Consider the following 24674-nt stretch of genomic DNA (forward strand, 5'->3'; position numbering starts at 1 on the left):
TAATAAAATAGATAAACAAGGACCTACTGTATAGAACAGGGAACTATACTCAATATCTTATAATAACCTGTAATGGAAAAGAATCTAAAAAAGAATATATATATATATATAACTGAATCACTTTGCTGTACATCTGAAACTAACACAGCATTATAAATCAGATATATTTCAATAAAAATTTTTAAAAGATCATGAGACCAAATAAATAAATAAATGTTAAAAATTGGTCAATAAATAAGTCATTTCCTTAAATATAAAATTTAAGCCTCTTAATTTTAAAACGTCCCATGTTACACTTTCTTTTGCTAATACCAGTGACAGCAGCTCGAGTAAATAATCACTGTCACTGTTGTTTCTGTGTGCTTGTAAGAGCACAGATCCTGGGGCCAGATTGTTTGCTGGGTTCAAATCCTGACTGCACCATTTGCCAGCTGAGTAACTGAGCAATTATTTAACCTCCCGGAGGTTGTTTTCTGTAAAATGTGATGTAATAGTACCTACACCATAGTGTTAGAATCATCAAATGAGTTATTATATGTCAAGTGCTTAGAACTGCACCTGGCACATGAAAACTGCTATATTAGTATTAACATTTTTTATCATCATGTCTGAAAAGAACAGTGAAGGCCCAACCCATTACATACCCCCCCAGTCCTACCCTTCTTTGCTCACATAAAGACTCGCATTAAAGGCTAATTTCATTATTTATTTTGCATTCACAAGGTGTGATCAAATAAAAGTCACTTTTATAATCTTAGCCATACTGTTCAATGGACACTCAATTAATGATTTAAAACAAGAATATAGTTGTATTATTTTCTGCTTGTGACTTAATAATGTTCACTTATTAATGAGTTAAAACTGTAGATGAGATTACTATCCATACAGATAATTGCGATTAGCCTTTGACATGCTGCCACCTTTTAGACCTTTATCCAAGCATGATCGTAGTCACAGGCACACACACATTTATTAAAGAAAAAACAAAACAAGCAAACAAAAACTAATGGAATTAACCTATGCATACTATCTTATTACCTAATATCAAATTGAACACATCATAGACATAGTCTTATGTCAGAAGTACCATAGATAATTTTCATGTAGTATGTCACTATTTGAATATAGCACAATTTAAATAATATCTTACTGATGAAGAAGTAGAGTCTCTTCAGTTTCTCAATATTAGAAACAATAATTAATGTTTACTGTGTTGGTAATTATGTGAGCAAGGAAATATTTTTAAATCCAGATAGGTACAAGCATAATTAACTTACCTAAATTTTCAAGTTTTTCCTGAATGTTCTATTTTAAAGTTTTGTTGATGATGCAATGGGGAAGAATAGCAGCAGGGACACCAAATTGAGTGTAACTCTGTTAATAATTTGAGTTCTATGATTATCATGTTCCCGGAAGATCTACCTGATAAGCCTAGAACATTGTGGAACCACAGAGGCACATGCTTCATTGGAGGGTAAAGATATTTTTGTCAGTTCTGTACTGCTTTTTAAGGGAACATAGAAGCTGTCAAACCTTCCATTAATAAAATATCAGCTTTGTCAATCATTTTAACCATGTAAAAATAAGGAAAATTAAACGGAGAATTAGAGCAAAGATTGCTAATGAATAATAATGTGGATGTCTGAATATCTAATGCATCTTCTCATAAGAGCCATTTAAAAGATGCATTTAGTGCTTCTCTGTTTCTAAATGCTTATAGCCTAATGCTTTTGAACTATAGTAGTTTAGCTAATTTTCCTTTGGAAAAGAAATTAGGTGACCAGAATGATGGCGACTTAAGATTTACATCAGTTGCAGAAAAAAAGGCAAATGAAGACCACATAGTTTTCTATCTTAATTGGGATGTGATAGCCTGAAAAACATAATCATAGCATGTCCTCTCTTTATCATTGTTTTCGGATGTAAAAAAGTGCCCTTGTTTTACATTTAAAGATGAGCAGCTGACCTTTTTTCCCAGCTCCAGCCTCGTCTGATTTTGCAGATAATCTGCTTCATTAATGAAAATCAGAAGCAGCTTGGAGTATTTCGTGCATAATTAATTATCTTGGCAAGAAGATTTATGAATGTAATTTTTCTCAATTGCTCCAGTCAGGAATAAGTGAGACAAACAAATAAATTAAAACTAGGTTATTCATGGTCTCTTTTTACAAGACAGTATCAAGGACATCTAGGAGAATTAAATAAGACATAAAGGCAGATAATATTTTTACTACCCAGATCACATATGCTTACAAGATACCCATCTTTGTGGGAGGAAAAATGGGTAATAGAATTCACATTTGGAAGTTTTTATAATTTGAGTGCCATGTATATCATAATCATGTAACCATATGTAATCATATTCTTTGTTAACAGGTAATTTAAATGATATCAGTGATGACACATATAAGCACAGCCTCAGGGCACCAGTCTTGCACCTGCTGGGCAACTGTAAAACTCTGTGTGTGTGTGCTCACAGCTGTGTGCACATGCATGTATATTCTCCTTTGTATGATGCTACCCTCTAACTAGGATTTAGAGCTTGAATGGTTGACCAGCTTAAATTAATATGAGGTAACAAAAGTGCCTAGCTTAGTGGCTACAACATAGCAAAGTTTTATCTTTCTTTGAATTTAGCTTTAATTTTTAAATTGAAGTATAGTTAATTTACAATGTTCTGTTCATTTCAAGTGTACAGCAAAGGTATTCACATATATATGTGTGTATGTCTATCTCTCTCTATATATATATATTCTTTTTCAGCTTCTTTTCCATTATAGGTTATTACAAGATATTGAGTATAGTTCCCTGTGCTATACAGTAGGTCCTTGTTTACCTGTTTTATATATAGTAGTGTGTATATGTTAATCCCAAACCCCTAATTTATCTTCCCCCCGCTTCCCGTGAATATAGCTTTTTAACATTGGGTGGCATAAAACTTAAATAAGGGTTGAATTATCTTATTATTGGATACTGGTATCTGATAGTTCAATCCAGTAACAGATATACATGACTTTCCAACCACTCATAGATTAAAATTTATCACAGAATTTCATTTTAGCACATAGGCTGCCTCTAGAATTCACTCTAAGTTATGCCAGGGTAAATACAAAGTATCTTAAAGTGTCTGTAGGAGAAATGTGATTTTGAAAGCAATAGAACCCCTTCCTAATTAGAATGCTTGCTACTACCATTACTTTCAATGACACTGCATGTCAAAAGTAGTAACAGAGGACTCTGGTATAGATGGTATGGATATCAATCCCAACTTTTATATTTACTTGCTTTATGACTTTGGGCAAGTTACTCAGCCTCTGTGCCTCAGTCTCCTTTTCTGTAAAATGGGAATAATAATAGTGTCTATTTATAAATTTGTTATAAAAATAAACAAGATTATATATGTAAATATTATTAGAGCATGGCTTGGCATATGGTAAGTGCTCAATAAATGTTCACCATATCACTACATCTTTCGATGGTTAGTTTCTGAGCTTTACTGGATAATCACCAGCACATTAAAATCCTACATATTACCCAGATCCCATACCAATTCTCTAAATCACTAGATAATCTTAGCTTTCTAAAATTATGTGGAGGGGGAATAAATGCCATTTCATGGCTTGGTATCCAGCCTACTTTATTCAAAAGGTCAATTTTATTTGTAAGATTAAGTTAAAAATCAATTTTCCTCTCCCTTTCTCCACCCTTTAGCTATTTCTTTAGCTCATTTATACCTATTGTAATTGATTACATTTTCATTAAGCTTAGTTTTTCACTTCAGTATACCATTCAGTTGGACTGATGGCTTCACAACATTTTAATTGGGCACAGTTACTTAAGTTGGTAAGAGGGTTGGGGGACACACACTGTGACTAAATTACCTTCTCAGCAGTGATAAGACTGATGACAAAGCTGTTTGATCTGTGTGCTACCTGGAAAAGGCTCTTCACTGCTCCCATTGTATGCACCTTCCATTGTGTGACAAAGTTAGCAGCTGCTACTTGAGCTGTCTGCTAAGCCCCAGGGCTGCCTGTGTATCTTTCCACCATCCTGAGCTCTTTTTCTTCCCTGCCTCTGGTGCTGGAGATGGTTGGCTTTCCTTTTCTCAACACCACTGCCACCCCATACTGGGCAGGGAGTGGGACTCGTTCTCTCCTCTGCCCTCATTTTCATGGTTCCCAAAGACAAGCAAAGAGGCCCAATTAATTTTAATGCTTTTTATAGGGCAACTCAAAAGCAAACAATCTAAATGGCACACTTTAAAAGGATTAAAACATCCTGTAAAATGTAACAGTTATTTATCCTGTCAATATGATAGTTTCTGGCTCTCATTTTTTCTGACAACTAGGTGTTTAGGCCAAAGCTTCAGTATGAACTCCCTTAGGCTGCATGACCTAGGATCTGGGATGATAATATGAAAATGTCAGACTTTGGTCTCACTCCCAAGTAGCCCTGTATGTTCCTCTCTCTCCCTCTCTCTTTCTCTCTATCACACACGCACACACACACAGTGAATGGCTCCAGATCATTTAGGGTGGAACCCTAAGTTATACTGGGAAAACCATGCCTTAGGTATCTTAGGCAGAGATGCACATCAACATGACAGTCGGCTGGGTCTCTGTTTCCTTCTTGAAAAAAAGACTTCCTTCCACTGCTGGTAAGATTCTTACCAATGACTCAGAGTTAATGCTAGAAATAGAATTTAGGTCCAGAGACTACTACTGTATTGATTTTATTCATTGGACTAAATAGTTTTGACTCTTTAAGTAGTTGGAGGTTAAGAAGCTGCCTAAACACAAACAAGAGTTGAGGGCAATCTTGGGAAGGGAAGAAGTCCTTAGTGCCATTTTTCTTGAAATATAGATGTGAGAAGAGAAATGATATATTAAGACAAGTCAAAATAATCAGAAGACAAATATGTTAGCACAAGTGGAATAATTAAATACATAAAATTATGGTTCCAGACAGGGAGATAGATTATCTGTGAAGCTGTTAAAGTAACAAAAATTTTGCCTCAAGGCAAACAACATATTTTAGCTTTCCTACTGCACATCAGTAGAGAATACTGGGATCTGATCATTTGTTGAGGAGATACTAATACCTTCCAGTTGACTTCAATAAGTCATGGAGGGCTTTCAAGTTCCACAAAAGAAGATTGTGAGCTTTGTCCTCCTAGAGTCTCTGAGATGAAGTCCAAATAATAACAAGCCAATAATTAGATCAGTCCCAGAATACATCCCAAGCCACGTTTTTGGCAGGAATTCTTTTTCTTTCTCTGCTCCCAGGCCCTCAAGTACAATCATCAGAGACACGTTTCCATGCCTCTTCTCCTAATATGCGTTATCACCTAATGGAGCTAATGGTTATTTGAAGTCTGGTTATTGCCTAGTTAAATACAGAGCACATTTGACCAGGTTTCCCAATACAAAATAATGACAACTGGTTTCCCTACTGTAAAAAAGAAAAAGAACAAAATCTTACAGGAGCTAAAATAGTTGTTATAATACTAACATGCCTTCAAAATCAAAGTAGACATTAGAACTGTCACCTGAGGCTATCAACTATAATTGAAAATACCTTTGTATATGTGTGCATCTTTGATAATTGGAAAAGAGACTATCAAAACATCTTGAGTTAAAGAAGATACATAACTGATGTCTTTTTCCTCCTTTATCAGTTTTTTGTCTCTAATAGTAACTGTTTATTCGTCAAAAACTGTTCTGGGGCTTCCCTGGTGGCGCAGTGGTTGAGAGTCCACCTGCCGATGCAGAGGACACAGGTTCGTGCCCCGGTCCGGGAAGATCCCACATGCCGCGGAGCGGCTGGGCCCGTGAGCCACGGCAGCTGAGCCTGCGCGTCCGGAGCCTGTGCTCCGCAACGGGAGAGGCCACAACAGTGAGAGGCCCGCGTACCGCAAAAAAAAACAAAACCAAAAAAAACTGTTCTGCACATGGAAAAGAAAATGAAAGTGATTTGGAGAGATTTTCATCTTCCCTTAAGCATTTCTGTTAAGATGTTTGAATTACTTATTGCTAGTTCACCTCCCCCAGCATAGTTTTAAACAAAGATCAAAAAATAAGATCTGATCTTGGATTGTAGAACAAATTGCAGAAAAAGAGACCGTGATGGTTTATGGCAGTGTGATGCCTAGCTTTGGGCTGCAGCAAAAGTTCACCTTCTTGCCACCTGAGTTGTTTATCCTTGATTGTCAGAAAGCATTCTTCTATTGCTTGTGTCCCCCGTGTTTTAGTCCTGTCTTTGGCACGTGCTGTTTGGGAACTGGAATTCTCAGTTTGTCCTTGCTGTCACCTCTGCCCGCAGCCGGCCTCTTCTTCTAAGGCACTCCTTCTGGCAGACCTGGCCCACACGTCCGTTCTCCTCTCTAACGCAGTACGTCCACTGAGTGTCCGCGATTATTCACAGGTCTTACTTCCATGTTAGAATTAGATTCTGTAACTATAGTGTTGCGTTTTAGTTTTATCTTAAGAACATAGTCTAATAAGAAACATTCCTCTTCCCTGGAATCCTTTTGTTCTACAGATGGATATGATAAGAAGAAAAAACACTAGACAGGGAAGCATGAATTCTGACTATGGCATTTCTGCCTTGACCTGTAGGACTTTCCTCTTGTTGGTTGTGTGACCTTAGATGAATTGCTTACCGGGACTGGGGCTCAGTTTCATTATCTGTTGAAAAAGCAACTGCCTCCACCATAGGAGGTATAAGGTTTGGGTGAGGTAACCTGAGACCTGCCGATAGTACCTGACACCGCTCTGGGAAGGGCCTATTCACTTCTCTCACTTTCCTCATTCTTATCTCCCAGTAGGAGTCAGGTGAGACTGGATCATTCAACAAGAAAAAACTAGCCTTTTCTTGCCCAAAGCTGATAAGATCAGTAGTGCTTTCTTCCCACCTTCCCACTCTTTCTGGTATCAGTACATTCCTGCCTCAACTTTCCTTAATGCATCTTCAGTACCCCACACCTACAAAAAATGCTTACGTCTCATCTAGTCAAATGAAAAAGTTGGAAAGAACCCCTCTGTTACCTCTGCTTTCCTTGAAGCTGTCAACCAATCCCCCCTTTCCTTATCCAATAAGCTTCTTTGAAAGAGTCATTAGCTCTACTTTCTCACCACCACTCAGTGGTCTATTCATGTTTACCAACCATAATCTCATCCCACCATTGTCTTGACTCTGCTATTTTAAATTACCCTTAATTCTCAGTCCTTAGATCTACATTTAACAAATAAGGATATTCTGAATATCCTTGAATTACAGAATCATCCAATAAAATATATAATACAAGCCATAAATGTGATTTTAAATTTCTAGTAGCCACATTAAAAAAGTGAAAAAAATTTAAAGAGAAAAAAGTCACGTAAAACAAGAAAAGCAGTAATATATTTTGTTTAAGCCAACATATCTAAAATAGTATTTCAACGTTTAATCAATATTAACTATCAACAAGATATTTTCATTATTTTTTATACTAAGTCTATGAAATCAGCTATTTTATACTTAGAACACATCTCAATTTGGATTTGTCACATTCCAAGTACTCAGTAGCCATTTGTGGTTAGTAGCTACAGTATAGGAAAAAGCAGATCTACACCGTTTGACTGAGTCTTCCTGGCATCTCTCTTTAACTTCCAAGGCAGCTCTTGGTTTTCATTGAACATCCCTGATTGCTCCTTCTTTGCGTCTTTGTTGATTTCCCTTCCCTTTCTCTCTGGCTCCCTTCAACCTCTAGTAAGTGTTTCCCCTCCAATCTCCACCTCCTCTCCGCAAAAACAGATCTACCCCACTCCTTCTCTACCTTAGTTCTACCTCCTCTGAGTACTGAGTACTTAGAATGTCATGTCAGACAGGTGGGATGGCCACAAACATATCACTTAGATCAATCTGAAAGGTAGGAACTGCGAAGAGAAAGTAAAAATATTCTTGTTTTCCCTTTTAATCCATCATTGCCCAGAACCAATTTCCGGGCCATACTCTGAATGCTTTGTGTTCTTCCTTTCTTTCCACATGCCCCCAACCCTTGGCTCATGTTTTTGTCCTTTTGCAGGGACCATGTTCTATAGAATAGAATGTCCTGATGCATCATTTACTGTACTTATCACTGAGGCTTTCGAACAGCAGCTGATATAATTTAAACGCTTATAAAAAGTGCTCTTGGAATATCTGTGCAGCTGTCTGCAATAGCTACTCACGGGATTCAGTGACTGATTTACATTATGGTTGACATGCTGTCGGTTATTTAAGGTGTCTTGCTTTGACATCAGATGGACTCTGAGAGTCTATTCTGCGTGCATCTCCCAGCACACAAAGTAAATCTGATCTAAGAGGCTGCTCATGTATGTGACTGCCTCGTGATGAGATGTAACACCCTGACGATGAACCATTTTCTTCTGAGTGTCATGCCAACCTGTTCTTATGTTTCTTCCCAGGGTGCATTTGGTAGTAAAAATGTGTAGATCTAGAGAGTCAGTATGCTTTATCAGGCAGGTGTGTGATCAGGATATATGGAATACCACCAAAGATCTTACATTCTCTTACAGGTAATATTTAGTATTGCCATGCCCGAGGGAATAGTATCCTTTTGGGGGGAGCTGAAACAGTATTTGCCAAATCTAGGGGATGAGGTCAGTAAACACCTTTAAAAAATCAAAACATCTTGCTCCTTCCCAGCTTTCATCACTGCTGGCATATGTTAGATAACAAGTCTTTGACTCACAGAATTTAATAAGATTATCTGAGGGTTCAGACTTCTCACCTGTTTTTAGAGATTAGTGAACACCTGTTTGTATCCATGTTTTCTTCACTCAGATTCTATATTAACTTTCCCTATTAAAGCATTCTTGAGATTTTTGAGTTCCTACCACGTTAGCTAAAAATAAAGCTCACTTCCAGTACTTAATAAAATAAAGGATCTCTGAAAGTTAGTTATGTTCAGGATCCATTTTTCTTTGATGAAACCCTTAAATCATTCCTCTAGTTGTGTTTTTATATGGGCCTACTGCCTCTTTTGTGAGAAATTTTAATAAAAATTTAATAAATTAATGTACAAATTTTATAGCTCTTGATAAAATACTCTCTGGGGGTTCTGATATGCACATAATACATATCATTTAGTTCTAATTGGGATACCAGAAAGACAAACCATCCTCAAATAATTGTAAACAAATAAACACCGTACTTGAGATATGGGGACCGGCTAATATGTGTATTGTGCACAGATCACCAAATGTTCTGAAGAGAATGGGGCGTACTTCACATGAAAACTGCTACAGGGTCACCGTTATTCTTTTCTTTGCACTGACAGTAGCCTAAAATGCTGGTCCACAAAGATTTCCAATTAGCAGAAAGCTGGAGAAACCCCGTTGCTGCCTATTTTACTGCCTGTTCCATGCTGGAAAATGCTAAGTGTTGGTATAGACATTTGATCTCATAATCAGCTTTGTGATATCAGCCCTGTAATGGTAAAGGAGTGTATTATTCTCCGTAAACCCTAATGACTTCAGTGTAGTGTGTGTAGTGAGTGTGTGTGTGTGTGTGTGTGTGTGTTTGTGGTGTATGTTTATTTTTTAACATTTATCCATTAAGTTTGCCATCTTTTTTAAAATAAATTTATTTATCTTCTTTTATTTATTTTTGGCTGCGTTGGGTCTTAGTTGCTGCGCGCGGGCTTCCTCTAGTTGTGAGCGGGGACTACTCTTCTTTGTGGTGCGCGGGCTTCTCATTACGGTGGCTTCTCTTGTTGTGGAGCACAGGCTCTAGTCGCACAGGGTTCAGTAGTTGTGGCACGTGGGCTCAGTAGTTGCGTCACGTGGGCTCAGTAGTTGTGGCTTGCGGGCTCTAGAGCGCAGGCTGAGTAGTTGTGGTGCACAGGCTTAGTCGCTCCACGACATGTGGGATATTCCCAGACTAGGGCTCGAACCCATGTGCCCTGCATTGGCAGGTGGGTTCTTAACCACTGCACCTCCAGGGAAGCCCTGTGATGTATGTTTGCTGTGTGGAGCTTCAGGACTAACGTAGCTTTCTCTTTGGCCACCTGCTTCACATGTCTCTCCATGTTATAAGAATTCAGAGAAATCCTGAGGCTGTGACAGACAAGACAAGCTAGGCTGGAGAAAGACCTAGTGCATATCCTGGGCAGTGCCACCACTTTGAGTGGGCTGCCGGGATTCATTTTTCAGATGTGAAGTAATTTCCCCTGATGACCACAGACTTTAAGTTACCCAAGGATGGTAGCAGGGCACAGTGGAAAGAGCATGGACTTTGGAGTAATGTGGGTGTGGGGACAGATCCTGGCTCTGCCACTTACTGTATGGCCCTGGATAAGCTGCTTAACCTCTCCTCACCTCTACAGTGTCGATATCATACTTGTTATAGAGTTGTTGAGAGAAAAAGAGATGATGCCGGAAAATCAACTAGCAAACTGTTTAGCATGTAGTGGTGTTCTTACGAATCAGTAGCTATGATGTGATCATGAGAATAATGCTGTATAAGATTTGAGAGTAAAACTCCAACTCTCTTTTCTTTAATTGGGATAAGGAATCTGCATCCAGGGGCCACATGTTATCAGTCTCACGTCAACTTACATCATCATTTTTAAAAGCACAGCTTCTTTCAAGTCTTTTGTTATTTGTTGTTTTAACACTGTGTAAGGCACGTATTGTAAATCAAGTGAGTTATGCCCTGAGACATTTATAATGTCAATGGAATTTTAATAACTTCTCCATGTCATTTTCTGAATACAGATTTTCAGCAATTGCAACAAAATAAGTATTTTTGCATTGTCTTTTTTTTTTTTTTTTTTTTTTGCGGTACGCCGGCCTCTCACTGCTGTGGCCTCTCCCGTTGCGGAGCACAGGCTCCGGACGCGCAGGCTCAGCGGCCATGGCTCATGGGCCCAGCTGGTCCGTGGCATGTGGGATCTTCCCGGACCGGGGCACGAACCCGTGTCCCCTGCATCGGCAGGCGGAATCTCAACCACTTCGCCACCAGGGAAGCCCTGCATTGTCTTTTAATAGTAGAAACATAATTCTACATATGCTATTTAATATCTTCATGTGAGTCTATGTAACTACACTCAGATTCTTAATCTTATATTCTAAAAGAATGCATGGTTTATAGGGGAATATAAATTTGGGAAATTATATTCCCAAAATTTGGGAATCTATTTTGGTTCTTCTTTGCTAGGGGATTTTGAATTATTTTCTTCATGCTATGTAATCCAATGAAATGATATATTGTTCTTATGATTTTAGGGTATTATTTTGTTTTTTCTCTTAAGCATGTAGAGATTGAAATAAAGAAAAAAAACCCTGATTATATTAACTTAACACATGAGTTTATATAAAAAGAAATTGAAGTAGCTTAAGTTTTGAAAGCTTAAGGAAGGATTTCTGCATTTTTACTCATTTATTCTAATCATTTGAAATTTGATCTGTCTGTGTTGCTTCTTACCTAGGTTACTTGTTGGTTTCAGAAAACCATAAGAGATTTACAGGAACAAAGTCTAGGTTCATCACTTTCAGACAATGAGGAACTAATTCGTAAGCATGAGGAACTGATAATAAAAGCAAAGGTAAGAGACACATTAAAAAAATAATTGAAAACTGCATGGACTTCTCTTGAATACACTTCTGTAGGTAATTTAGTGGAGTACTAAAAAACTCTCTTTGTATAGTTTGCTTGCTGTTCCCATTTATATTTCCCTAGTTCCTTAACTTGCTTCACATTCCTTAGTTTTGCAAAAAGTAATAACTACCAGCCAGGCAACAACTTGTAGGTGTGTGGATGTGCAAAATGGAACCATAAAATGCTGAGAGCCGGGGGAGCAAAGCAGACACACAGCAGTGCTCCTCTCGCCATTGTGTCTTATTTGGAAATCGACTCATTTGTACATGTGGGGTCTATAAATATTTTCCAAAGTTCCTTACAGGTGCTCCATTTTTATCTGCAGAAAAATGAAAGTCCAGTTGTAGTAGATTGAGTGGGAACAGTGAATACTTTAATCAGTTTCAAGATTTAGAGAACTTTCTGTTGTTAATATCTTGGGTGGTTGATAGTTGTACGTACAGCTAGGTCATGAAGCTCGGGAAAACAGTGGGCCAACACTAACAGACAACGGTTGAACATAAGGAATACAAAGCAAATAAATATTTACATGTTTGGGAAGATGGGATTTGTAGTGGTGGGGGAAGGGGAGGCAGCAGGTTGCGTTTATCTAGACCGAAATCTCCTCATAGGGATCATGATGTTTTCATTTGCTGGTTTTTGCTTCTCTTTGAACACTACAGGATACATAGGTACTCAAAGTGTATGGTTTGAATATTTGCCTGACTGATAAAGATTCGGTTACAAGAGACTATTATGGCTGATGATTTTTTAAATTCTTTAAAATTTTTCAGCATTTGGTTTATCTGTTTGAGAAATTAGTTTTTTTCATTGAAGTCATATAGCATTTTATTCTGTGCGTGTGATACTCAAGTTTTATCAGTGAAAAGTCTATAAAAATTCCTAAATGCTAAGCACAAGAGATGACCTGAATTGCATAGGATGGTTGCTTCCTTAAAACATATAAATAAAAATGGTATATTCACATAACTTGGACGTACTTTGGGGTTATATTTACTGTAACTGTGGATTTATTATGGTTTCTCACAGCCCTGAGGACAGTTTGGAGTAGAATATTTGTTAATGTATAACCGCAGTCTAGCTTATATCATAGTTTACAGTTTACCTTTGTAGCTCTGATGATGTGTATAAATAGAAAAACATAGATATTCTTTCCATCATTATTCCTATGTTGTTGTACACCTAAGTGGTTTAAGAAATAAATTTTTAATAATACATATTTTATTATTAAAGTACATCATAGAAAATTTCATAACTATAAGAAAAATAAAAGTGAATTCTTCAACCCAAAGATAATCATTATTAAGATAACCGGTATTAGTATTTCTGTGCACTCCCTTTTAGTCTTTCCATACACAACCCTAGAAACATAGCATTAGAGTCATGCTTTATTTCATTTACAACTTTATCATAAATATTTTCCTATGTAAACTAATATCCTTTAACTGCAGCATATTTCATTATATGGATAAATGTATATAGCAGAGTTACACATTTTGGTTATACGTATAAGCTAAGCCATATGAATACCCAAGCAAATATTGTTTGAAAAGGGTATGAATTCCTGATAAACACCATTATATTTCAGACAAGATGACTACTTCCTTTCAGGGTCCTGAGCCACTCAGGAGCCAGTTACAGATCTCATACAGAAGCTGTGTATTGCCCCATGTACTCAGTAAGTAGTTTTGGGGCCAAATTGGTTTTGGAAACTGAGGCAGAGAAGCCTATTTTCCTATAGCATCTATAGCATCCTTGCAAATAAATTTATTTTCTAAAAAAAAAAATTGTATGTTTGCTTTGTTGGGAGTTCATGTTTTATTGCTTCCCACGAAGCATTCTGTATGATATAAGATTTTCCTTCAACTATGGGCTGGCCTTTGGAACCCCTAATCTCAATAGCATCTTTAGAGATTATCAAATATTGAATATCTATTTAGAGATGAAAGTTCAAACATAACTTATTGATGAAAAGGTTTTTTAAGATAATTGTCATCAATTTGGGACACTAGATAGTCCAATGTCAAGATAACTGGTTATTCAAGGCAGCAGGGGTCCCTGAGTCACATGGGTTGAAAGAGACCCCATCAGTATAAATGCAGAAGAGGGAGTGACATTCTGTTCTGGGGTGATCCAGGTTGGCTTTCTAGAAGGGTGGGGTTTGAGCAGATGGATGGAGTATGAGTGGTTGGTTAGGCAAGGGTGATCATTCCTAAATAAGGTAGAATAAGAGAAAACAATGATCAGACCAATTTGTCTGTGATGAGAGTTAAAGGTCCTAACAATGTTCAACCCAGAGACAAGAGACCAACGGGAGTTGTCTCAGAGGTCATACTTATCCACAGCCATTCCCTAGAGAAGAAATGATAACAGTGCATGGTCATTACAGGGAAGTAAACTTTGCAGGTTGGAAAATAGAAGAGAATTCTGAGGCCACAGAAGGTGGGCCTAAGTGACCTTAAAACTCCCTTTAAGTTTCAGTCTCATAAAAGAGACAGGATTTAGATTATAATAACTGTTATGCTTGTTAAATTTAAAGCAATGTGAGTGTGAAAAACACCTTTTCACAGATGGCTGAAATGATAGGACTAGATTGGGAAAATAGCAACATTTCTTAAATGTGGAGATAGTATCTTACTCATCTTGGTATTCCCAGCACCTAGGACAGTGCCTGGTATTAAAAAAAGGCTGTTTGATTCATGTCTGTTTTTTAAATCCTCTTTCCAGAAGGAAGAAACATTCTTTTAGTGTCTTTCTGTGACTCTCTAGTGACTTTAGATAGTGATTTAGCCTCCTTTTGCCTAGCTAGCCATCCATTATCTTTATTTATTTATTTTTAAATGTTTGGTCCTCAGTATAGAGTTACACAAACTCTTTAATTCATCCTAGATCTCCGGGTCAGCTATTCTCTTGGCTTATTTTATTACTTCCCCCTTCATTCTCTATCTTCCTCACATCCCCATTCTCACAGGCACCTACTCTAATGGGTTCAATATGTGTCTTTAGACATATTCCCATTCTTAAAATATATATGGAGTTACATGTTTTCAATTTGCATAGATGGTATGAAGGCATAGGTTTCATTGTGTTTCTTCCCACAACACTGGTTGCATCTAGTAGCTGTTTGTGATCTTAAGTAGTCGTTTGTGATCTTCACTATGGTAATTCCTAGATGCCGCATAACTTTGGAAAGTCCTATTACGTAGATATTGATGTCCTACTTCTATCCTTCATAATGTTAACAGCCTCCCATTTCTTTATCCCTTATAATACCTGGGCTTCTAGTCCACTGACTCTTCTATTTAGCCCTTCTGGTGAGTTCCTCACTTCAGCTATTACCTTTTTCATACCCCATTCCTCACACTGATTCTTCCTCATAACTTTTTTCCTGCTTCATCTGTCTAGCGCCCCTCGTTATATCCTAAGGTGTGCTTTATTCATATATTAAATTGTTGGTCTGTCCAGTGCATTAATTCTGATTTAGGTATTTCGGTGTGTTGCTTGTGCTCATCAGATGTTATTTTTCCCTGTGAGTTAATATTCCCTTGGATACCAGCAACTTCACTTGGTAAGGCATGGGAGGTGTGAAAGCCAGTTCTCTAACTTGTCCTTTTCTGGGTGAATTGGGGTCAAGGTACGGGGAGATGCCCCTGAGTGCTTCTGTTGTTAGAATTAGGGCTCCACCATTTCTGGTTTGCCCCTCTACCCCAGATACACACAAAGGAGGGGGACCCCTTGGAGAACCTCCCACTGATTGGAGTCTGGACCCTGCTTTGTTCCAAGACCCATTTCCCATACTCTTCCCAGCTCACTTGATGGAGAGTTGAAGAGGGCGCACTGAGAAACAGGTCAGGTTGCTTCCCTCTCATATATTAGCTGTCCACCTGGTCAGATTCCAGTGCTATCCTAATGTTGTTTCTCTCCTCTGGCTGGTACTGGGTTGGGGCTCCTATTTTCTTTCCTGAAAAGATACATTGACAAACAGTGACCAGGCAGATGGGGAAAGAAAGCAACACACCCAGAAAGTTATCCCCTAGCATATCTCCTGTCTAAGACATCGACCTTATTCTGCTCCAGAAAGTCATGTGGCCCTGACACTGAGAGCTAACCACCTGTTGTCTCCTCAAGGAAGGTTCTCTTATCTATAAACTTTACCATCACTTTGTTGGCCCTTGCAGGAAGGACAAGCTGCATAATTTGTGAGACCCAGTTTAAAATGGAAATATGGAGGCCTTTCTTTAAAAGGTATTGAGATTTCAATACAGCAACAGCAGAACCTTAAACCAAGCATGGGGACTTCTAAACAAATGTCGCTGTGATGATACAGATCACTTGCCCATGATGCTGGTCCTATTTACAATGTTAGGATTTTTGAAAGGACCTAGAAACCTTGCTTCAAACATTTTCCTTCACCATCTTTACTAACCTCTTCCTACCTGGATTAGCAAGTTTTCTAAAAATAAAGATTGCAATACTATCTCAGGTTATATCTACATAAGAAAAAACAGGTTTGAATTCCTGCTGTCGCTCACTTTGCAATCTTGGGTACACTTGACCTCTCTCAGCCTCACCTTCCTGACCTGTAAAGAGGAGTCATGAATAATTCAATTAGAAAATATTTGTGAAGGTGCCCACATTTTAGTAGTGCGTCCAAAAATGTTTCCTTTCCCATCCATGGTGTAAACATTCAAATAGTTTTTGTCTGTGGTTTTTCAACAATATCATTCCTTGTTCCTGGAGGAGGAATCCAATTTTAGATCTCCTTAAACAAGAAGCAGCATATTACACTTTTTTTTTTTTTTTTTTTGAGTATGGGTATGAGGAGAGGAAGGGGGATTGTTTCTTTCAAAGAAGTTTTAAAGTAGAAATAAGGCCTCAAGCTGGGGATTCATTAGTGAGACACATATAAATAATCTGGTAACATAGAGAAGGTAAGCTAAGTCCAATGGTAGCAAGCTGTTCTGTATTGCTTGTTAGTCTACAGTAAATTATTGCTAAATAATCTTTGAAAATTCCTCTCTCATTTCTTACTGGAATGCATTCAAATAAATATGGCAACTTTTATATCTCTTAATAATTGTGATACCTTATTCAGAATGTGTTGAAAGAACTGAACTAAAAGATTTTTTAATACAGCCTTTAAGTATGAGTAATTTTGTATTAAATTATACTTTCTTCACTGAATATGAAAAAATATTTTCCTCTTACATACGTAACAGTTAAAGAAATAACAGACATGGATGATTATAAGCGACCCTTCGGTTAAGAATCTTAAATACTCTTAGATTTTATCCTGTATCAATTTGATGCTCCAAGGCTTGAATTCAAAGTCTGCAGTTCAGGGCTTCCCTGGTGGTGCAGTGGTTGAGAGTCCGCCTGCCGATGCAGGGGACACGGGTTCGTGCCCCGGTCCAGGAGGATCCCACGTGCCGCATAGCGGCTGGGCCCATGAGCCGTGGCCACTGGGCCTGCGCGTCCGGAGCCTGTGCTCCGCAACGGGAGAGGCCACAACAGTGAGAGACCTGCGTACGGCAAAAAAAAAAAAAAAAAAAAGTTTGGAGTTCAGAGTTGGTTGTAGGGTATATTAAAATATGTTAACAAACGCTTCCTTATTATCTCCTTTGAGGAGACATAATCATTCCTTCTTCTGCACATCAGAAATAATGTCTATCGAAGAACTGCCTTCAGGAGTCAACCTTTACTTCTGTTGGGAGGAAAACTTTTCCTCTTCCAATTTGGTTCCAGTGATTGGGGCCCTGCAAATTAACTGACAATAGACAGGTTAACAGGAGTAACGACAAGGTTTATTTTCACACAGTATACGTGGGCAGTCCCAGTAATGGACGACTCATGGACTAGCCCAAAGTAAAGTCTTACAAAGATCAATTCAACAAAAGAAAAGTTTTTAGGGCTTCAGTGGGAGAGTATGGAAGGTTTTATTGGGCTTCTTGATGATAAAGGAATGAGCAGTCTGTCTTCTTCCTGGCTGGAGGTTTCCCAGTGGGAAGGTATATGGCAGTTGAATTTATACTTCCTGATGCCAAGTATCAATCTTCTTTAAATCAGGAAACTCCCCGGGAAGAGGTCAATGGCAACTGTATTTTCAGGAGGCTCCACTTAAGTGTAGGTCGTATTTCTTTCTGTGGCTGCTAATTGTTTAGCTGTTTTCAGTTTAAAGTAATTTTCATACCACCATGGTGGACTATAAATCCCCACACTTCTGTAGTGTCAACTCTTGCTTCAGTTCAGGCCCTTTACAGTTGGTACACACAAGACTCGCACAGGGGCTTTGACAAAAATACTGACATCTGGATCTCATGCCCAGAGATTTTATGTAGTTTGTTTGGGGAATCGGGATTAAAAAAAATTCACTGCCAATCTTAACATATTGATATTTTCATCAAAATGGCATCCAGATTTCCTGTTCCTTCTAAAAAATGGAAGACCTGGCATTGTCAGACTCATCTTTCCCTATAGACATTGCAGCTCTTGGCTGGAGCCTAGCAATAGCTATTTCCTTGAGAAAAGGCATGTGTACTTCGGTTTGCCACAGTCCCCACCGTTCCTCATTACCTCCTCTTCCACCTTTGCTTCACTCATTTACATTACGTGCCTGTCCCCTGTAAGCATTTGGGTTTGAGACCTGATGATCAGTGAGGTGCAATTTAAGTGGAGTAGTAGCTTAAACTGATTTGCATTTTAGAAGATTACCTTGGAAAAAATGTGAATGATAAGAATGGGAAGAAGTGATATTGAAGACAGAATAATCTTTTAGAAAACTGCTGAAGTTTGAATAAGAGTAACTTTAGATGGGGCATGATATCTTTTGAGATGGAGGTTATTAATGCCCATTTAAAAGGCTTAAAGGCGACGTAAAGACTTATTCAAGTTGTGGCTCCCAGACAGCAGAATCTGGAAGTCATTAGAAGTGCAGAATCTCAGACTCCACCCACCAAACCTATTGGGTCAGAATCTGCATTTTAACAAATTTCTCTCAGAAGATTTGTATGGACACAAAAGTTTAAGAGACACTGACTTAGAGGATTTTCCCATATATTTCATTTATGTCCATATTCTCCTTAATTTTCATAGATGGCTATATATTTTTTGTAAACTCCTTGATTAACAAATAATCTTTGAAGTTCTGCCAGAGAAACAAACTGAAAATAGTGTAAAGAAACATCATCTTCAATGTTTTACTATAGTAGAGTTCACATTCCTCAGCTTCAAGATTAAAATAATCTTCCGTGATTCATCATCTAATCCGATTTTCCAAGTCATTGAAAATATTTTCCAGTTGTTGCTGAGTGATTTCATAAATTGGATTTGTGACCTTAGCCTTAGGTTCCTTTAAATAATATTATTTGGAGATCTTACAAAAATACCAATGCTTAGGTCCCAAGCAAACTTTATTCAGAGGAAAAAGTCAAGTTTAAAGTTACAAAATATTTATAACTATGAGATAAGGAAGTAGAAGAGTCTCTTGCAAGCTTATTTGAATAATTTAAATGCATAATTATCATCAACAGAACCACTACAGGAATGTGGCTCTTTAAAAATGTGTTTATTGTTTGATTTTTCTGATTACATAATACATTCTCATTTTGGAAAAATTAGAAAATACGTAAAACTAAAGAAAATTAAAATCACCCATAGTGCATGGGTGTATATGAAAATGAGAAGGAAATATAAAACATACAAAAAATTGAGTATTCCAAACCTGTGTGTGTATGTATACACTGTATGTGTGTGTTTATGTACAAAGTTGTGTATGTGTTGTTTTGCAGTGTAATTTTTCCAATTAGCATTATGTCATAAGCATTTCTCTATTCAAATGCATATTTTAAATATGTTTTCTTAATGATTACATGTTATTAAACTGTGTAGATATATCATACATTATTTGAGGCAGCAATACATAGTATCTCAGAATATGGCAGTGGAATGAATGGTACACTCCCAGCGCCTAGAGTTAAATCCTAGCATCTCTGCTTACTTCTGATGTACGCTTGGGCAAATTTCTTGTATATCTGAGCCTATGTTCCCCGTTTTGTGAAAGAAGGTAATAATTGTACCTAATTCATGCAGTCATTATGAGGATTAGTTGTATTCTCATGCAATACACAATTAGCACAATGCCTCATACAAGCACAACATAATAGAGACTTTTTTTTAATGATGGTAAAATAAACATAACATAAAATCTAACTTTAGTGACATTTAGTAAATTCACAATGTTGTAGTTCCAGAACATTTCCATGACCCTAAAAAGGGACGCCATACCCATTAAACAGTCAATTTATTCCTCTCTCTCTCTGCCTCTGACAATCATTAATCAACTTTCCATGGATTTACTTATTCTGGATATGTCATAAATGGAATCATATGAGTGGCCTTTTGTGTGTGATTTCTTTCAGTTAGCATGTTTTCAAGGTTCATCCATGTTGTAGCCTATATTGGTACATTATTGCTTTTTACTGCTGCATAATATTCCACTGTATAAATATACATTTTGTTTATCCACCCATCAGTTGATGGCCATTTGGGTTGGTCCCACCTTTTGGCCATTGTGAATAACGCTGCTATGAACATTCACATAGAAGTTTTTGTTTGAATACCTGCATTAAGTTCTTTTGAGTATATCCCTAGGAGTGAAATTGCTGGGTCATATGATACTTCTACATTTAATTTAATGAGGAGTCACTATACTGTTTTTCACAGTAGCTGCACCATTTCGTGCTCCCACCAGCAATGTACAATGCTTTCAATTTCTCCACATCCTCGCTAAAACTTACTTTTTGTGTTTGTTCTTATATTAAAAAAATTTTTTTTCTAGCCATCCTAGTGTGTGTGTAAAGTACTATCAGTTGTAGTATTTTATTTGCATTTCCATAATAGCTAATAACTTGTGATGTTAAAGATCTTTTCATGGCCATTTGAATATAGTTTTTGAAGAAATGTCTATTCAGCCCCTTTGCCTGTAGTGTCCTTTGATGAACACAAGTTTTTAATTTTGATGAAGTCCAATTTATTTATTTTAAATTTTCTTGTTTTTGCTTTTGATGTCAAAGCTATGAAACCATTGCTAAATCCAAGGTCATGAAGATTTATTCCTGTGGTTCTTCTAAGAATTTTGTGGCTTTAGCTCTTACATTTAGGTTTTGCTCCATTTTTTTTTTAATTAACTTTTTTTAAAATCAATTTTATTTATTTATTTATGGCTGTGTTAGGTCTTCATTGCTGTGCGCGGGCTTTCTCTAGTTGCGGCGAGCGGGGGCCACTCTTCATTGCAGTGCGTGGGCTTCTCATTGCGATGGCTTCTCTTGTTGTGGAGCACGGGCTCTAGGCGCACGGGCTTCAGTAGTTGCGGCATGTGGGCTCAGCAGTTGTGGCTCATAGTTCTAGAGCACAGGCTCAGTAGTTGTGGTGCATGGGCCTAGTTGCTCCATGGCATGTGGGATCTTCCTGGACCAGGGCTCGAACCCATGTCCCCTGCATTGGCAGGCGGATTCTTAACCACTGCACCACCAGGGAAGCCCTGCTCCATTTTGAGTCAATTTTTTTGTATGGTATGAAGTAAGGGTCATTCTTCACATATGGGTATCTGGTTACCCTAGCACAATTTGTTGAAGAGACTATTCTTTCCCCATTAAATGGTCTTGGCACCCTTATTGAGACTAATTGATCACAGATGTATAGGTTTATTTCTGAACTCTCACTTCTATTCCATTGATCTATATGTCCGTCCTTATGCCAGTATCACACTGTTTTGATTACTGTAGTTTTTGCAGTAAGTTTTAAAATCAGAAACTGTGAGCTCTCTAACTTTGTTCTTTTCCAAGATTGTTTTGGCTATTCAGGATTCCCTTGCAGTTCAGAACGTTAGGATCAGCTTTGCCATTTCTTTAAAAAAAGGCCATTGAGTTCTGATAGGAATTGCATTGTATTTGTAGATGACTTTGGGAGTATTGCCTTCTTAACAATATTAGGTTTCCCGATCCATGATCACAGGATGTCTTTCCAGTTATTTAGGTCTTCTTTATTTTTTTCAACAATGTTTTATAATTTTCAGTGTATGGGTCTTGAACCCCCTTGGTTAAATTTATTCTAAAGTATTTTATTCTTTTTGGTGCTATTGTAAACGAAATTGTTTTTTCTTAATTTCCTTTTCAGATTATTCATTTCTAGTCTATAGAGGCACAACTGACTTTTGTGCATCGATCTTGTGTCCTGAAACTCTGCTGAATTAATTTATTAGCTCTAATAGTTTTTTAAGGATTCCCTATGTATAAGATCATACCATCTGCAAATTTCCCCTTCCATAATCTTTTTTCTCTTATTCATCTATCTGATTGTAAAAAGCCATTCTTTCAGTGTATTGTAGACCGGATCTTCTTAAACTATAGTGTACTCATGAATTACCCGGGGACCTTAAAATGCAGATTCTGATTCACCAGGTCTGGGGTGGGGCTTGAGTATCTGCATTTCTAACAAACTCCAATGTAACATTGATACTGTTGGTCTCTGGATCACCCTTTGGGTAGCAAAGGTTATGGAGGAAAGAACTGCAGAAGAATGAAAGAGAGTTTAAATGATGGAGTTGAAATATTGGGTCATTGTAAGAACTTGGAAGGTTTAAGTCTAAATAAATCTTTGAGTCTCTTAAGGTGTAGACATGATTGTCTGAGCTTAGAACTTGATTTATTTTTGTTGCTTGTATTTATTACTCAGGTAATTGAAAATCAAAATACAAGTGTTTAAATTGTTCAGTTGTTCCTTTTTTTTTGAAATAGAAATATTTCCACAGGAATAGCACTTACATGAACTATTTAGTACAAAAGGAGCTACTTGTAGGTCTCTTGGGTAGTTCAGGAAGTGTGTAGCAATATCTAGAGTTTGTATAATTATAGTTCCCAGGTTGTCCAAATATTTTCAAAGTATTTCACAATCATTGTTGAGTGATTTTCTTTTCATTTCAGTATGTATTAACCTGTATAAAGAAGCTGACTATTCTGATATTTGAACTTCCATTACATCCCCAAATTCCTTCACTGAAGGTATGCGAAAAAATGGCAAAACCACTTTAAAACATATTGCTTCAGTAAATCAGCTCACAGCATCTCTAAGGAAAATCTACAAAATGAAGCAGAGTTTGTTACTTTTATAATGTTTCATCCAATTTAAAAAATAAAATGAGGTCTGAATCTGAAATGTCTCAAGGCAGAAATTAACTGAGTCTCTAAACAGTAGAGACATCTGCATTAGTGCATTTCAAATCCTCTGTCTTCATTTTAACAAATAATTTGTTTTACTTGTCTGATTTTTTAATGAACTTCCCAATTAAAAGCAGATGTCATTTTTCACAGAACATAAATTATAAACAATTTTATTACTAGCAGGCAAAACATGTCTAAATAGTATTGAATTTGCCTGCAAGCATTGGGAAGAATCTATAAAATGATGGGATTTCTCACTTGGTAACCCTACTTCCGCCTTAACTTATGGGTTAATTTAAAGCTTAGTGAACCATATGCTTTCATTTCCAAGAGAAATTTAACTGAGAGAGTCTCTGAGAATGTTTATGCTCATCTAAGAAGGGGATGAGTTCAGAAAATCTACCTGCTGTCACCTGCTTATGAAACCTTCACCAGCTCGTTAAGTTTAAATGCTTAGAAAATTTTTTTCTTTTTAGTTATGACTTTTATAAAAATTCTTCATATATATTCTTTCCTTTTCTTTTTCCTCCTACTCCTCTTCCTTTTCCTGCTTCTCCTCCTTCTTGTCATTTGTCAGCCCTTAAATAAAAATTCCCACAAAGGATGGCTTCTTATAGTTGCTATCACAACTCAAGGTAATATTACTATGATAATAATAATAGTGAAGTTGAGTCTTTGAGGTGGACACCTAAAAAGACATTTTCTTATGTCTTAATCCAGTCACACCTTAAATCCCTACAACCTTCCTGTGCTACTCTTTAGCATCCACTTGGTGGCATTCAGTGCAGTGGCCTTAGATTTCTGTGACATTCATTACTCCAAAGGCCTTTACTTCAGTTTCCCACTCCTGTGGCCACACTTGTGTCCATGGTATCACCCAAAAGTGCTCTCATTCCCACCCCCCTTTCCTTTCACCTTTTCCTGGTTTCCCTCCTTGTACGATTCAGCATGGACCAAGGCTATTTGTGAGTAAACTCAATCACCCATTGTCTCTGTTTCTTCCTACTTCTCAAAGAAGATGAAACAATTAGCACACTTTTTCTGATTAGATCTATTTAAAAAGCAAATGATCTATTATTAGCCTTGCAAATTCTTTTCTTTATCAGCCATTAATTCCCTATTTTGTCCCCATAACAACCAGTACAAAACTTTCAGGCTCTTTTAAAATTCTCAACCAGGCTTTAACCTAACTTCACAGTCACTTAGTCATTCAAAGCGAAATCACTTGACTCTTTTCTTCTCTGTCCTTTTTTGTTTCTTTTTCACTTTTCTTCTCCCAGTGTGTTTCCCATTCCCCTCTGTTCCAAATTTAAGCTTTCATCCATTCTTCTAAGTCCTACCTTTTCCATCTCTTCATTTTGTATCTCTCTTCATTATTTTTTTAATAAATTTATTTAGTTAGTTATGTATTTATTTATTTTTGGCTGCATTGGGTCTTCGTTGCTGCACGCGGGCTTTCTCTAGTTGTGGTGAGCGGGGGCTACTTTTCGTTGTGGTGCACGTGCTTCTCATTGCAGTGGCTTCTCTTGTGGAGCATGGGCTCTAGGTGCATGGGCTTCAGTAGTTGTGGCACGCGGGCTCAGTAGTTGTGGCTCATGGGCTCTAGAGCACAGGCTCAGTAGTTGTAGCACACGGACTTAGCTGCTCCACAGCATGTGGGATCTTCCCGGACCAGGGATCAAACCAGTGTCCCCTGCATTGGCAGGCGATTCTTAACCACTGCGCCACCAGGGAAGCCCCTCTCTCTTCATTCTTAATACCTCATTTAGTCTCTCATAAAATAGAAAACATAAACATTGCTTCTCAACCCTTAAG

General features: G+C 37.5%; 1 protein-coding gene across 3 annotated transcripts in view; it reads left to right on the forward strand.

The window, feature by feature from the left end:
• Positions 1 to 24674, forward strand: part of CCDC141 (coiled-coil domain containing 141) — a 223846-nt gene that overhangs the window by 78845 nt on the left and 120327 nt on the right. For all 3 annotated transcript variants that reach the window (XM_067741357.1, XM_067741358.1, XM_067741356.1), the window contains exon 9: positions 11474 to 11590. In XM_067741357.1, coding sequence (XP_067597458.1) covers positions 11474 to 11590 — 117 coding nt within the window. The remainder of the gene's footprint in view (positions 1 to 11473; positions 11591 to 24674) is intronic.

The sequence above is a fragment of the Pseudorca crassidens genome, chromosome 6 (genome assembly GCF_039906515.1).
Source record: "Pseudorca crassidens isolate mPseCra1 chromosome 6, mPseCra1.hap1, whole genome shotgun sequence".
NCBI classification, from domain to species: Eukaryota; Metazoa; Chordata; class Mammalia; order Artiodactyla; family Delphinidae; genus Pseudorca; species Pseudorca crassidens.